The 16,122-nt window shown below is 34.3% G+C and overlaps 1 protein-coding gene across 1 annotated transcript in view; it reads left to right on the forward strand.

Moving 5' to 3' along the window:
- Positions 1-15,353, forward strand: part of ZNF451 (zinc finger protein 451) — a 77,833-nt gene extending 62,480 nt beyond the window's left edge. The window contains exons 8-13 of the mRNA XM_006893145.1: positions 951-1,104; positions 1,547-1,694; positions 9,453-11,047; positions 12,803-12,946; positions 14,052-14,182; positions 15,079-15,353. Coding sequence (XP_006893207.1) covers positions 951-1,104; positions 1,547-1,694; positions 9,453-11,047; positions 12,803-12,946; positions 14,052-14,182; positions 15,079-15,321 — 2,415 coding nt within the window. The 3' untranslated portion in view covers positions 15,322-15,353. The remainder of the gene's footprint in view (positions 1-950; positions 1,105-1,546; positions 1,695-9,452; positions 11,048-12,802; positions 12,947-14,051; positions 14,183-15,078) is intronic.
- The last annotated feature ends 769 nt before the right edge of the window (positions 15,354-16,122 follow it).

Consider the following 16,122-nt stretch of genomic DNA (forward strand, 5'->3'; position numbering starts at 1 on the left):
AAAGCTGTGTACAATCTCAATCTCTTCACCATCCATCCTGATGCTGCCAATTGGTCCAGTGGTGAGAATCTTTGTCTTCTTGACATTGAGCCATATTTATAATAAAAACTGAAAATGAGTGTTTGATTAAATCACAGTTGAACCACAATCATTAAGAGAAAAAAAATTACAGTTGATGGTTAGGAATTACCATTGAATCCATTGAATATTGTGGATTAGGAAGTCTATAACCTGACAGTATTTGATAAAACATTGACCCTGCCTCTTATATGCTGACTATATTTTTTTACAAATGACTAAATGTGGAGACATTTATGGAAGAATGCATGTATTTGTAAACGAAAAAAGAGGCATTTAAAATTTTGTATTTTTCAGAGTAGAGAGAATAAAGGAAAATATTTTAAAAAATAATATAACCCATTTATATATTTTTGTAAAACATGTTTGTATTGATAAAACATGAAAAACACATAGAAAGTAAATATAGTTCTGTTGTCAGAAAAAGAGAATTTTTTTACTTAAGGGGAAGAATAGAAATTTACATATTCACATACTACTACTACTACTACTACTATTTTGTTATTCTAGCATTCACCCTCAGGGGAAGAAGTTTTTATTTTGAAAATTGAAACTTAAGAGGTAGTGAGTTTATATTAATTTTGGAGGGGCAACTCAGAAAAAGAATGATTGCACAATTTGGAAAAATGTAATTATTGGCACTAAACTTTCAAGGTACCAGCTGTTGAGTTGATATATGTTTTGGTCTTTTTTTATATTCTCAACAACAAGAAAATAAAAAATTGGAGTGGGTTAAAGAAAAAGCAATAAACAATAAGGAGATAACATTAATATAAAATATTTCAAGTAGATAATAAATAGGAGTATTTAAAAGTTGACTTTAAACACTGAGTGTTTTAATTGTCTATAATACAGCTTTCCTTATATTTTAGGAAGCTGCAAATGATGGACATAAAAACAACCTTCTTCCTCAGATTATTCAATGTTTTGCGTGTCCAAATTGCTTCCTCCTCTTTAGCAGCAAGGATGAGTGTTTGAAGCATATGTCTGGAAAGAATCATTTCCTTCAAAGTTTTAAACTGGGTGGTACGTTAATACTCTTGTTGCAAATTATTAGACTACTCTTTTCCTGATTTACCCTTTTTCTCAGATAATAATTGCAATTCCTTATCCTTTTGTTAGTTTGAGAAACACAGTAGTGAAACTTTTCTTTATCAGTTCTTACTAGCTTTACTTATTTTGAGGATTGAACGAACACAAACTTGGAGGAAGGAAACATATTTAAGAAGATGTTTGTATATTCATGATAACTGAGAAGTTGATGTTTTCTGTACTTAAAACGGAAACTTTAATTCAAGCGTGAATTCAGTACCATCTTTAGTTAGGTTAGAAAATTACTTCTCATGGATTTTTTTCATAACTAAGTTCTTTAATATAGATCAACTCTGATGGTTAAAAGTCAAAGGGAAAATGTTTGGGCACCCTGTACTTAAAATGACGTTGTAAGTGAGTTTATTTTGTTTTTCAGATGACAAAGGAGTAGCACATCCAATATCATTTCCATCTTTTGCAAAGAAACTTTTGATCAGTCTCTGCAAAGATATTCCCTTCCAGGTCAAGTGTGTGGCCTGCCACCAGACACTGCATTCCCACATGGAGCTCACAGCCCATTTCAGGTTTGTTTGGGTCTAGTTGTGGGTTGTAAAGAAATATCTTGCTTTCCCCTTTTATCCCAAGTAACCTTTTTTGTATGTGTTTTCAGCGAAGGCTTACATAGCAGTTTAGATGATTCTTCAGTAATTTCTTCACCACTTGGTTATATGCTTCATAATGTGTGAACATTCTCATTCTTTCTGTTCTGATTATCTCATGTAAGGGAATCTAAATGAACTGTATCAGTGGATAATTCGCAATCTGGCATTCGATTCTGTGTTTCTATCCTTTTAAAATGAGAATGTATATCTTCTTGGAGATTAAGGACAGAAATTAGAGGTACAAAAATAGTATATATCAATATTATTGTCAAAAGAAAACAGATTAGTAGTTCTGAGTTCTTTGTGTTTGTGAATATGTATATATAGAAGAGAGAAGAGTTAAAATGAACCAGAGATTAAAGTAAACAACACACACCAAAGTTAAGTACACATGTGAAAGATTAAATCTCAAGAGAAGACCAAATATATTAAATAACTAAGAAAATTACAGTGTGTGGGAGGGTTTTTTTTTTTTTTTTTGCCTATTCAGAGGCAGGTGTTTTCAATCTACCAACAGCTAACTTCATGGGAGAAAGATGGGCTTCCTCCTCTTCTGAGATTTACAGCCTCTGAAAACACTCTGAAGTGTCAGCTGTGAGTCAGTCCCAGTGCGGTAATAATGAGTTGAGGCTTTTTAGTATGAAATAAAACAAACACAAGTATAGAAACCACATCATAAATACATCTTTGGTGAAATTTCAATAGTGGAATCTTATTTCATTATTCTCTTAACTCTGTAATAGTATTTTAAAGCAAGGTATGTTGTACTGACATTATCACATCTTTAAAAAAACCAAAAACAAACCTGATCATTTTTTAAAGCAAGTCACTTATCAAAATTCCTTTTTTTATCTTCTCATGAAGCTTTTTAAAAGTTTTTATACAAATGATCCAAAACATGGTCTTTATTTTGTATATAGATGCTATCTTTTCCTCTCTTTCTCCATCTTTCCTCCAGCAGCAAGATTTCAAGCACCTTTATTCAGGTAATATTACTGGGTAGGGGAACTTGTCTTTGTAGTTTTTCTCCCTCTGCCCAAGTCCTAAGTACCTCAGAGTAGCACTAAACTCTATCTTATCATTACCATTTACTATTTCCTAAGCCAGTGGATACCTTTAAACAAGCTACATCTCCTTCAAGGAGTTGCTCTATGTTTGGGTTGTAATAGCTGTCAATCCTGTTTGTTACCCAAAGAAGTTTGTAATTTGTTGATGTTCCCTCTATCAATTATAACAAGACAAATGATTATTTTATATAGTTGTATAATTTAAGCCATCACGGATAGTGAGGTAGGAAACTTGTTTTTACTAAGGATTTCTCTGATGAGGCAATAATAGGATTCATCAATTCTTATTTGTTTATGCTGTGACTTCACAAATGAGATTACCAGCGTTGACCTCAAAACTGAAGCAGGCCTGCACCTGCATTTTTGAGTGGAAAGATTATCCCTGTCTTCTATAAGATACCATGTTTTTCTCATTATTTTTGTTACTTCTTAAATATACAGTAAAAGTTTAACTGGGGGGGAAGGGTAGGCAGGGAGAAAAATGCAATAATAAATGTATGGAAATCCAAAATCTCTGTAAATGTTCATTGAAATAAATTTTAAAACAAAAAAAAGTTTGTATTCTGCAAAATGACACAATTGTGTTTAAGGATTTTTATCAGTTGAGTAACTTGTTACCAAAACTGAGGTTGCTTATAATGATTAACAGTTCTGGGGTTCTGATTTGACTTACACTTTGAGTTCACATCATGACTGTGCATTTTATTTTATTACAGAGATTTTAAACTATACAGCCATATAATTTAAACAGTAACATAATGGAAACATACTCCCTCCAAGCCCCTTACTGACATTCCCTGTATTAACTGTTACCACTCAGCTCTGTTTTAACTTTGTATGGTTCCAGTTTTCACAATAAGTATTACATTTCCTTATAAATAAATATGCTCATGACAGTCTGGTTCAGCGCCCTGCTAAAATCAAATACACAAAATGAACTTTAGTAGTTATTCATTTGAAAATTGCAAAGGTTGTGTTCATTTCTGTCCTCTAAGTCTTTCGCATTGCTCCTTGTTGCCAAATGATTGGATTTCAGCAGTGCTAGATTCAAATTGCTAGCTTTTTTAATTTTTATGTTTTTAATTTATAGCTAAATGTATATGCACCAGAATATTTGCCAGCACAGCTTCCACATTAACGATTCTGCAGTACTTATATTTTTCATATTCTGCACACTGCTATTACCATAAAGTCAGTGTGGTCCTCCCCCTAACTCTGTTGCCTCTGTCTTCTTCAACTTTAATAACTTACTGAATTTTACTTTCCTTTATATTTGCTTATTTTGTGTAACTCAAGTAATATAGTATTTATAATTGTTTGGGTAACTTTGCACAGCATATTTTCAAGGTTCATCTGTTTGGCTGTGTATCAGAACTTAATTTCTGTTTATGGATGTGTAATTTCCTTGTATGTGTATGGCATATTTGTCCATTCATTTGAACATACAGGTTTTCTATTTTTTTTTACATTTTATTTTATTAATTTTAATGAACCTTTACAGAGATTTTCGATTTCTGTTAATTCATTGTTGCATTTTTCTCCCTGCCCACCCCTCCAGTTCACTCCTCTCTTTGAAAAGTAAAAGAAAAAATTCTTTCTTTGGTATACTATTCCCTGAACCGCCCCTCCCCCCACTCCCGCCCCCAGTACACTCCACTATGCAACCTTAATTCTGGACTCTTGTAATAACCATAATACCCTATCATATATTGCTTTTAAATTGTTCTCTCCCTCATATGTTTCAGTGCAGTGTACATAATTTATCCAGTTTTTGTCAGTCTTAACCCAACCCTGGTGTCAGTCCCATTCTACAACAGTGGCACCATGCAGTATTTGTCCTTTTGTGACTGAGGCACTTCACTCAGCATAATGTCCTCCATGCTCACCCATTTTGAATAATATTGCATGAGTTCCTTGTTTTTTAACGCAGCGTAGTATTCCGTTGATGTGTTGCTATTGTGAACAGAGCCGCAGTACACATGAGTATGCATTTATCTACTTGGATGTCAGTTATGGTCTCTTTGGGGTATATTCCTAGTAGTGGAATTGCTGGGTCAAATGGTATCTCGATTTGCAACTTTTTGAGAAAGCACCATACTGCCTTCCACAGTGATTGCACCATTTTACACTCCCACCAACAGTAAATAAGGGTTCCAGTTTCTCTACAACCTCGCCAGCATTTGTTGCTTGTTGTTCTGTTAAATTTTGCTATTCTTACTGGGGTGAGATGATATCTCATAGTTGTTTTGATGATTTTCTGTTTTTTGTTTGTTTCTTTTGTAAACACATTTTGACCATAGTAAAAAGTGTCACAATAAACATTGATTACAGGTTTATATTTGCATTCCTGCTTTTGCTTCTTCATGTGGTAGTTCACTGTATTATGAGGAATCATCATGCTCTCCTGCACAGTGACAGCAATGGCCAACCTGCTTATATTCCATTTTCTGTTCTAACCTGTAGTAGATAAAGGTTTCAGGTTTTTCTGTAACCTTGACAACACCTGTTAATTTGCTTTTTATTTAGTTTTGATCATTGCCATCCTAATGGATGTGTGATTGTATCTCATTATAGTTCTTATTTATTTATCTTATTTCAATTTTATTATTTTGTGTGTGTGTGCCATCAAATCAGATCCAGCTAGTTTAGGAGGAGATTGCCCCTCCTTCTCCAGTGGAGCATCTGGTGGATTTGAACCTTGCACCATTGGGATTGCAGTGTAGCTTCTTGCCACTAGGCTGCCAGATCTCCCATCATTATAGCTTTGATTGTTGTAATGTGCCATTGAATCGCCTATAAGTCATAGCAATGCTGTGTACACTAGCTCTGAAGCCTGCCCTATCCTGAGCCATTCTCACTGATTCTGCCACACCTTCCTTCATTACCCTAGTTTTTATTTCTCTTGGATAAATATGTAGAAGAGTAGAGTCACAGGAGGGGAAGACTCTGGATAAGATGGATTGATGACAATAACTGGGGCAATGAGGGTAGGAGTGTTGGAGTCAGTGAGTCTGGCCCAGGGCAGGCTTCAGAGCTATTGTTCATAGGGTTGCTATGAGTTGCAGGTGACTCAACAGCATATAACAACAAGAGTTGCTTAGTCAAAGAAAGTATGTATACTGTATTAAAAATTTTTAAATACTTCTCCCAAGTGGTGGCATCCATTTACATTTCCACTAGTGAGAAGTGAGAGTTTAAGTTCTCCTTTTGTTGTTGTTGTTTTGTGTGTGTGTGTGTGTGTGTGTGTGTGTGTGTGTACCATCAAATCAGATCTGACTGGTACAGGAGGAGATTGTCCCTCCTTCCCCAGCAGAGCATCTGGTGGATTTGAACCGTGTGCTTCTGGGATTGTTAAGTCCTCCTTTGTTAATACTTGTCTTTTAAAAAAATTATTTTAGGTTTTTATTTATTTATTTTTATGAGTGTCTCATGATAGTTTTAATTTACTGTTGTCTGATGAATGATGATGCTTGGGCTCATGTGTTAATGGGTCAGTTAAAGAAATTGAATATCGTTATACTGACTTATGTACTTTGAACATATTTTCCTAGTCTGACTTATCTGCTTATTTTATTACATCTTTTCATTAAAAGAAACATGATTCTATTAAATGTAATTTTTTAAAATTTTGTTATTTTTAGTTAGCTTTTTATATCCTATATGGGAAACTTTACGTGTCATTAGTTCAGAAATATCCTTTGTTTTATCCTAAGAGTTTTTTTACTTGGGTTTTTCCCCTCCCCTTGTGTACCAGATCTGACTGGTACAGGAGGAGATTGTCCCTCCTTCTCCAGCAGAACATCTGGTGGATTCGAACTGCTTGTCTTTGAGATTACAGTACAGCTTCTTGCCACTAGGCCACCAGAGCTCCCTCAAATTTTTTTCTTTTTTATTTTCAGCTTTTTAAACATTTATGATTCTATCACCTGTCAAATTTTTGTTAAAACAACCATGTTATTCTCACTAATTATTCTCTGTTGGTTGATTTTTTTTTTTTTTTAGTTCACTGACTTCTTGTTTTAAATTTGAGCTTTAATTGGCTTCTCTTTTTCCAGCTGTTTCAGATGAACTCTTAAATTGCTTATAAATCACCTTCCTTAATGTAAATGTTTAATATCAGGCACTACTTTGCCTATATCCCACAGGTTTTGATAAGTTATGTTTTTTTTTCTCTTGATTTTTAATTTGACTCATAGGTGATTATAAGTGCATTGTCTGCAACTCTAAAAAAAAAAAAAGGGAAGATGAGAAGGGTTGTAAGACTTGGAAAGATGTTATCAGTGTCACTGAATTGTACTTACAGAAATGAATGAATTGATCTAATTTTTGCTGTAAATAAGAAGCCCTGGTAATAGAGTGGGTAACATGTTGGACTGCTACCCAGAAGGTCAGCAGTTCAAGTTTACTAGTCCTGCTTTAGGAGAAAGTTGAGAGGTCTCTTCCCATAAAGATCTAGAACTTTGTAAACCTGATAAAGAGTCACAATGAATCAGAATCAACACTAAGAACAAAATAAAAATATTTTTAAAGAAGTATATATGTTGTTCAATTTTAGAAGTTAATTTCTAACTAACCAGGACTTTATTATTTCTAATTTAATATTGTTCAAATTAGATGCATTTCTTTTGTGTAGTTTTCTGTCTTTTAAAACATATGCATTAAGGCTCGTTTTTGTGGCTTGTGTTTTTATCATCCATCTTGATGAATGCCTCATGTACACATGAAAAGAATGTGTCTTATGTTGTGCTGGTGTATTCTTTAAATTGAGGTATCAGTAAGGTAAAATGTGTTGACAGTGCATTTGTATCTCTTCTTACTGCTTTGGTAAGCCAAAATTGTACTCTGTTATTGAAAGAGGAATGTTGAAATCACCAGTCAAAAATCAGAGATTTGTATCTCTCCTTAGTTTTGTCAGTGTTTGTTTCTTGCCTTTGGAAGGTCTTTTACTGAGTGTACACAAATTTATAGTCATCATTTTCTTCATGTGTTAACCAACTTACTGTGTACTCCTCTGTAATAATAGAGTCTGTTTTATCATTACTATATATCACTTTTTTATGATATGTATATGAATTGCATTTATTTTCTGTCATTTTTGTATGTATTTAAGTTGATTTCTAATAGACAAGTTATATGTGGGCTTTTTTTTTCCTTTTTAATGTGATTTGACAGATTTTAATTGGTTTGGACCATTTACATTTAATGTAGATTTTAATATGTTAATTGAAGCCCACTATCCTGCTACTTATTTTCTATTATTTATGTATGTTATTAGTTTCTCCTTTTCCCCCCTGGCTTTCTAGTGAATTAAATCTTTTTAGTATTAATTTTATATCCATTATGGACATCTAAACTTAAATTTAATCATTCTCCACATTACTTGTGTTGTTGCTATCATGTATTTTTCATTCTGTATACATTATAAATGCCAGGATGCATATACCATAACATTCATTTCTTTAAAATACAATTTAGTCGTTTTAATAAGATTCACAAGACAAGACTGTCCAGTCATCACGACCATCTAATTCCAGAACATTTTCATCACTATTAAAACAAATCCTGTGTTCATTAGCTGTCATTCCCCATATACCTTTTCTTCAACTTCCTAAACAACCACTGTTGTGATTTGCCTGTTTTGCTCATTTCATATAAATGGGATCATATGTGGCTTTAATTGTTTTTTGGATGCATACCAATTTCCCCTTCCATCCAGTTTATCGGTTAATGGACATTTGGTTTATTTCTACAATGATACTGAGTATCTTTTCATTCTTAAACTGATTGTTAGTCATTTGTATGTCTTCTTTGGAGAAATGTCTACTTGAACCCTTTTTCCATTTTTTTATTTGATATTTTAAGATTGAATGATAAGATATTTTTAAGAACGTGAAAATGGGAGAGGCTGCTTCCAAGCTCTTATCAGATATATACTTTGAAATATTTCTGCTCATTTTATAGATTCTTGCATTTTTTCCTTGATAGTATCCTTTACAGCAAAATGATTATGTTTTCATGAAGCTCAGGTTATGGTTTTTTAATCTCAATATGCATTTTTTTATTGTAGAGAAGAAATCAGGTCTTTTTCTTTAAGTTAAAAAATAGAAAAATTCACCATAACAATAATAATTTTTTAGTGTACAATTCAGTGGTATTTAATGGCATTATCAGTGTTGTAACCATCCATCTATTCCCAGATTATTTTTATCATCCACTATCAAAGTTCTTAGCACTGCTTGAACTATACATTTCCCCTTTTGTTATCTGTCTCTTTCTGTTTCCCTTCTAGATGTCTCATATAAATAGTGTCATACTAGTCCTTTGCTTTCGAAATTATTTCACTTGGCTTAATATCTTCGGAGTTCATCCTTATTTTAGCAAGAACTTCATTCTTCTTTTGACTACATAATATTAAGTGTATATTTCAGATTGTATATTGTCTATTCAGCTATTGGATCATTAAGGATGATAAAATACTAGATATCTGCATCTTAATTAGAAAATATTGTAATGCTTGTTTCCACTATCAAAAATTGAGTTTCCTATATTTGGGAAATACTTACAAAAGAGATTTTTGTGTTTTTTTTGTTTGTTTGTTTTTAATTCAATTTAGAGTTCGATGTCGAAATGCTGGTCCTGTAGCCGTAGCTGAGAAGAGCATTGCCCAGGTTGCAGAAAAATTCCTATTAAGAGGTTATTGTCCAGATTGCAACCAAGTCTTTGTGGATGAAGGCAGTACCCAGAATCACAAGCAGAATTCTGGACATAAAGTTCAAATAATTACCTCAATGGAACAGTCCATTTTACTTTATTGCCATAGCAATCAAGGAAATAATCCACCTTCAGACTTGCATGTGCTGTTAGATAAACCAGAATTTTCTTCTCTTAAAAGAACTATGTCTGTTAAAGAACCTAACATAGAAAATTATATCACTGTTCCAAAAAAGAAGATGCATTTGAAGAATGAAAGCTTTGGAGATGTAGTTTATTTCCAGAAAGAAAAATCAGCTGTTAAAACCTGGTTTTGTGAATGTCATCAACGATTTCCAAGTGAAGATGCAGTAGAAAAGCATGTTTTCTCAGCAAACACAATGTGTTACAAATGCATGGTCTGTGGGAAAGTGTGTGAAGATTCGGGGGTAATCCGCTTACACATGAGTCGTTTTCACGGAGGAGCGCATTTAAATAACTTTCTTTTCTGGTGTCGAAAGTGTAAAAAGGAATTAAGGAAAGAAACTATCATGACACATATAACTGAGTTTCATAGTGGACACAGATATTTTTATGAGACAGAGGGGATAGAAGGTGAAACTCTTGCATCACCGTCTACAACACTGAGAAATAGCTCACCTGCTCAGAAACCTTCTGCAACTGTTACGATTTCTGATCATTCCCCAGTAAGCAGTCCTCCAAAGGGCAAATGGCAGTGCCGGATTTGTGAAGATATGTTTGACTCCCAAGACTGTGTCAAGCAGCACTGCATGTCTTTGGCAAGTCATCAGTTTCATAGATACAGCTGTGCCCATTGCAAAAAGACTTTTCACAAGATAGAAACATTATACCGACACTGTCAAGATGAGCATGGTAATGAAATAAAGATTAAGTATTTCTGTGGGCTATGTGATCTTACCTTTAATGTGGAAGAAGCATTCTTGAGTCATTATAAGGAACGCCACAGCATAGATTATGTGTTTGTCTCGGAGAAAATTCAGACTTCAATTAAAACTGAGGACGATTTTCCAGTTTTAGAGACCAGCAGCCAGTTAACCTGTGGTTGCCGTGAGAGTTATATCTGTAAAGTCAACAGAAAGGAAGATCATAGTAGATGTCTCCAGGTTATGCTGGATAAAGGTAAACTATGGTATCGCTGCAGTTTGTGTTCGGCAACGGCACAGAATTTAGCTGACATGAAAACTCACCTTCGTCAAGTGCACCGAGAAGAAAAGGGCAGTGAGGAAGAACAACATTACGTAATCAAGTGTGGCACCTGCACCAAAACGTTTCATGATCCTGAGAGTGCCCAGCAGCACTTCCATAGAAAGCACTGCTTCTTACAGAAGCCCAGTGTGGCGCATTTTGGATCTGAAAATACAAGCCTTTACAAATTTACTGCCAGTGCCTCACCTCCTGAGAGAAAACTGAAGCAGACAGGAAGTTGTCCAAAAAATTCAGACGGTGAGTCAGGAGTGGAGAGTGACCTGAATATAGGTATGACTTTTCAACTGTTGATGTGAATTTAGTAGTATGATCCATCATGTTTATAATACACGATGATGAATATGACCAATGATTCCAATTTCAATCCAAGAAAGCCCCGAACAAAACCATGTTAGGATCATCCATTAGATTACCACAATAAGGGAGACACAGTGACTCTTAACAGTATCATGTCAAAGGTGAGGATGACAGGATAGGACAAGGTTCAGGTCTGTTGTTCACAGGGCTGCTTTGAGTCATGATCAATTTGATGGCACCTAACAACATACTTTTCAGGAATTTGAATTTCTGTTCTACCATAATTAGTCACCCTCTGAATTCAGTGAAACAAAGTGTATATATTGGATTTGGGTAACACTTACTTCAATGTCTTTTTTTTTAAAAAAAAAATACAAAGTAGGAGAATTTTTAGATAGGAAGGAGATTGAAAAATCCTTCTGAAAGTCAGATTTGTTAAAAGACTATTTTTCTTACCATATATGTTTCTTTAAAAATGTATTAATATTTTACATTGTTGGCTTTATTTTACTTAAGATTTTCTTTGAGAGCCAAGCTTTTATTTATAGTTTAAAAGGCCATTAGGCGTACAGTTGAAGATGGTGGCAGAAAACCTGGGAGAGAATTAAGGTATTAATTTCGTTGTTTATACTTACTCTAGAAGAGTGTAATTTTAATCCATGTCATTCTAAATAGATATGTAATAAAATAGATTGAAGAGAGGATGTTTGGCCTAAAGAAATAATTTTGTTGTTTATTGAATTTGTATAGGCTTGTTGTTGTTAGGTGCTGTCGAGTCTTTTGCAGCTCATAGTGACCCAGTGTACAACCGCTCTGAGCCCTGCTCTTGTCTATTCCAAGGCAGTGTATAGGCTTACTTTATGGTATATGTAGATTTCAGCACCCCTTTTAGTTAGGGCACCGCCTTTAGTATTTTAAATGAGAAACTTCAGACCTATTGCATTCTATGCACTGTCCAGTGTTTGTGTTTTCTTATGCTTTTGCTCCTCTCATTTATTTTTCTGGAATTTGTTATTATATCTGTTTTCAAGGTAATTTAGGTTCTAAATCTCTAGAATTAAGGAAAATTTGGAGAAAAATGTATATGGCAATAATTTACTTGAAGGAGCCTCAACTAGGGCAAGTGAAAAATTGAATGTTTATATTATTACCATTGGAAGGTTTAAGACCTTGTCAAGGTGGAAGATAAAAAAGGGTGATAATTGGAGAATGTTGAAAGGTAAAGAATCTATGAGAGCAGGAAAGATGTTTTTCTGCTCTCTAGGATGTTTGATCACAGAATCAGTTATCTACTAATAAATTAAGTAGTCTAGATTTGGTTTAAGAGCCAAATCCTTGGTGAGGAAGAGAAATTTTTTCAGGTAACTTTGGTGAATGGTACATGTTTAGGGTTATTTAGGCTTAGAATTAGTTCTTTTAAAATATTAGGGTTTAAAAAATTTTTCTGATTACAAAAGATGTGGGAGGGATCCCTCTAGGAACAGTGACATATTTGTGAGGGGGGGGGAAACCAGCAAGTTTCTGAAATATTCAGCATATTATCTATATATTTGAGGTGTAAATGGCCATTTTCAAGCTTGGATTTCTTGGAAAGATTTTAATAGGAGTGAATGGCATGCAAGATTAATATTTTTGCATATTACTTCTCTAATATCTTTTAGAATTAAGGAATTGAAATGTTTTTAGATAATTTCTACTGAATGCATATTAATGTTTCTGTCTTACCAGATGAAGAGGCGGTTGAGCTTCCAGATTTGGATTACCTGCGAACAATGACCCATATAGTCTTTGTAGATTTTGATAACTGGTCAAACTTTTTTGGTCATCTTCCAGGACATCTTAACCAAGGAACATTTATTTGGGGCTTTCAAGGTATAGTTAATAAGGAAAATACTTGGTACAACACTTTCTTTACCTTCTAGATGCTTTACTGACTTTCCTAAATAGAGTGTCTCGGTGTATAATTGGAATATTATACTCTGCATTATTGAAAAAAATTAGCTCTGTCTGGTATGTCTTTAGATGTAGATTAAAAAAATTTTAACAACTACAATGTGATTGGAACTCTATTTAATACTAACTCATAGCTACTGATTACTAAAAAAAAGTAATAAATAACAAATAATTTGGATTTTCCTCTTGCTTAGAAGATTAGTGTTATTCTCAGCATGCTACAACAGCTTCATATTTCATTTTTATTGCTATACGTAGCTCTGTTATTCCATCTAACTCTTAGTTGGCTAAACTTGAAGAAGCGATGCCTTTGCTTTACAGAAGCTTTATTTAGTGAGAAAGGTCCTGGTGGTGCTATAGTTAAGCGGTCAAGTGGTGAACGACAAAGTTGGCAGTTCAAATCCACCAGGCCAATCCAAGGGAGAAAAGAGGTGGTGGTTTCTTGTGAAGACTACAGCCTACGAAAACCTGTGGGGCGATTCTGCTCTATCACATGAGGTTACTGTGAATTGAACTTGACCCAAGGGCACATCTGTGCTAACATCTGCTAGGAGGAGACAGCATATAAAGTGAAGGAATGAATTTTAAAGTAAAAGTATACTGGCTTAGTTCAGTTTTGCTATTTTATTAATTTCTAATCATTTCTTTCCACTGAACAGACACATTTTAACACATTTATAAAAACAGATACTGCTTATAGCCATGAAACGATGTCATTTTAAGGAATTTTGAACTCTCTTAGTTTTAAATTTTCCTTAACATCCGTGAGTTTTCAGATAAGTAGGCAGACTGAAGGAAGTTAGTGTTCACTCCCAGAGCTTCCCCCCACCCCCAGAGCTTTAAGGCAACAAAGTGGTAATACCTAGGCCAGAACTGAGTTTTCCTACATTCTAATTTAGTACTTTTCCTCTAGAAAAAATATATTTGCTGTTATGTGTTTTTCTTTGAGTATTTTCAGTTATATTTAGCCTTTTGGCTGTCTCCATTTTAACTGTCATATATATTCTTTTCTAAATAATAACAGGAGGAAACACCATGTGGAAGCCTCCACTGAACTGTAAGGTCTTTAATTACCTGAACAAAATTGGATGCTTTTTCCTTCATCCTCGCTGTAGTAAAAGAAAAGATGCTGCTGATTTTGCCATATGTATGCATGTGAGTCACCATCTTACTCAAAAGCTAATGTAAACCTAGCATCCACTCTCTCTCTGCTTGAATCTTCACTAGAATTTTAATGAAACTTTGTGTAGATCATTTTTCTTCATAGTTTTTATTTTTAAATATAAAATCTTATGTATACAGTTCTGTTTACAGCTACCATGAAGTCAGATCTGTTATAATTTTATATTTATTGCTGTCTGCAAGTTCGTAGCAGGCATTCACCTACAGAGTAGGTCTTCTTGAGTGATCAAAAAATGACATTGTACTTAATCTATCCTCCTAAGACTTTCTATTTTCATTCATCTCTGAAATTGGGAAGCACCTTAGATGTATTCTAACTTTATGTTGGGATCTCCTATTATATGCCTATTTGTCTTATATATGAGGACTGGAGGGTTATAGTGTCCTCGAGGATAGGGAATTGTGCTGCTCACCCAAGTCCTCTCTGGTAGTTTGAATCCACCAACAGCTCCATTTAAGAAAGATGGACAGACTCTTCACCTGTGATTTACAGCCTTGGAAAACCTGCTGGAGAGGTGGCTCTGAGTTAGTTTTGACTCAGTGGCAATAAGTGAGTGCAATGTGGCATAGTCTGTAGGAAGGCTGAGCCAAAGAATCTACCAGCTGCCCCACAGGAGAAAGATGAGACATCTCCTCCCATGCAATTTACAGCTTGAAAAACCCCTGGAGGGTCAACTGTCAGTTGGTTCTGACTTAATAGCTATTAGTTTTGAGTTTTTAATTTATGAAGGAGATCTTTATATGAAAACCTCATGGCGTGCGACAATCTTAATATACCTTTCATTGTAAGTGTTTGTTCTGCAATAGCTGTAACTTGATTTACAATTCACTTGCTGATTTTTTAACATGTGCCATTTGTTCCAACTTAGGCTGGCCGTCTAGATGAACAGCTGCCCAAGCAAATTCCTTTTACCATCCTCTCAGGAGATCAAGGTTTCCTGGAGCTCGAGAATCAATTTAAGAAGACCCAGAGGCCAGCTCACATCCTAAACCCTCACCACTTAGAGGGAGATATGATGTGTGCCTTGTTAAATAGCATATCTGATACCACCAAAGGTATGCAGCTGCACTCGCAATGCAAACCACCCAAGAGGAGGAGATTTCACTGCTGAAAGAAACCAATAAACTGCTGTCCACTAGTGAACTGTTGCCCGGTCACTAAGTCATTAAGCTCTCAGTAACCATCTTTTCTTTGTCTCACTTTTACTCTTTCCTTTTTTAGAAAGAAGATTGATTTCAGGAGACTTTTAGTCTGTTTTTGTCAAATGCATAGGCAGTTAAAAAATACAGTTTTACAAAGCTCAAGATTAAGATTTTAACTTTGTTTCTCAACAAATCTATGTTCTTTTTGCTGTTTTTTTCCTTTGTTTATTAATATTTTTATCATTTATTATATACTGTGTTTCATGCTTGTACATTGTATTCCATACAGTCCCTCATTTATATTGTGGGGACTACTTTTTTCTTCCCTTACAATCTTCTCACCAACAACTATTGTGAATGCGTTAAGCCAGCTACTTCGTTCTTCATGCCCTAATATCCACCTCTTTATTTTTAAATTTATATTTTTTTTTAAAAAATTTTACTTTGGTTTGCATTCCAAGTTTATATACATTGTTTTTCAAACTATCCTTTGCCCCCTTTTTTAGATAGCCAATTGCTTATTTGCCTGTCTTAAAAGAGAAAGCATTTAAAAAATTAACAGTGAAAGCATAAAGTCTTGTAGGTCCTTAGAAAGCATAGCTAACTCTTGTATTGCTAGTGACTTGCATTCCTTTCTCTCTTTGTAAAAATGTTCAGTGAAAGGGAGTTCTTAAGTTCCTGTGCCAGTATTTAGATAAAATGTTAGTACTTTAAGTTTTTCTTCATAATTTATGAAATAAAGAAACATGGATTAAAGAAAGGAATAAAAA

The sequence above is a fragment of the Elephantulus edwardii genome, unplaced genomic scaffold, assembly GCF_000299155.1.
Source record: "Elephantulus edwardii isolate Elephantulus edwardi_28Jun2011 unplaced genomic scaffold, EleEdw1.0 scaffold00124, whole genome shotgun sequence".
In the NCBI taxonomy this organism is placed as follows: Eukaryota; Metazoa; Chordata; class Mammalia; order Macroscelidea; family Macroscelididae; genus Elephantulus; species Elephantulus edwardii.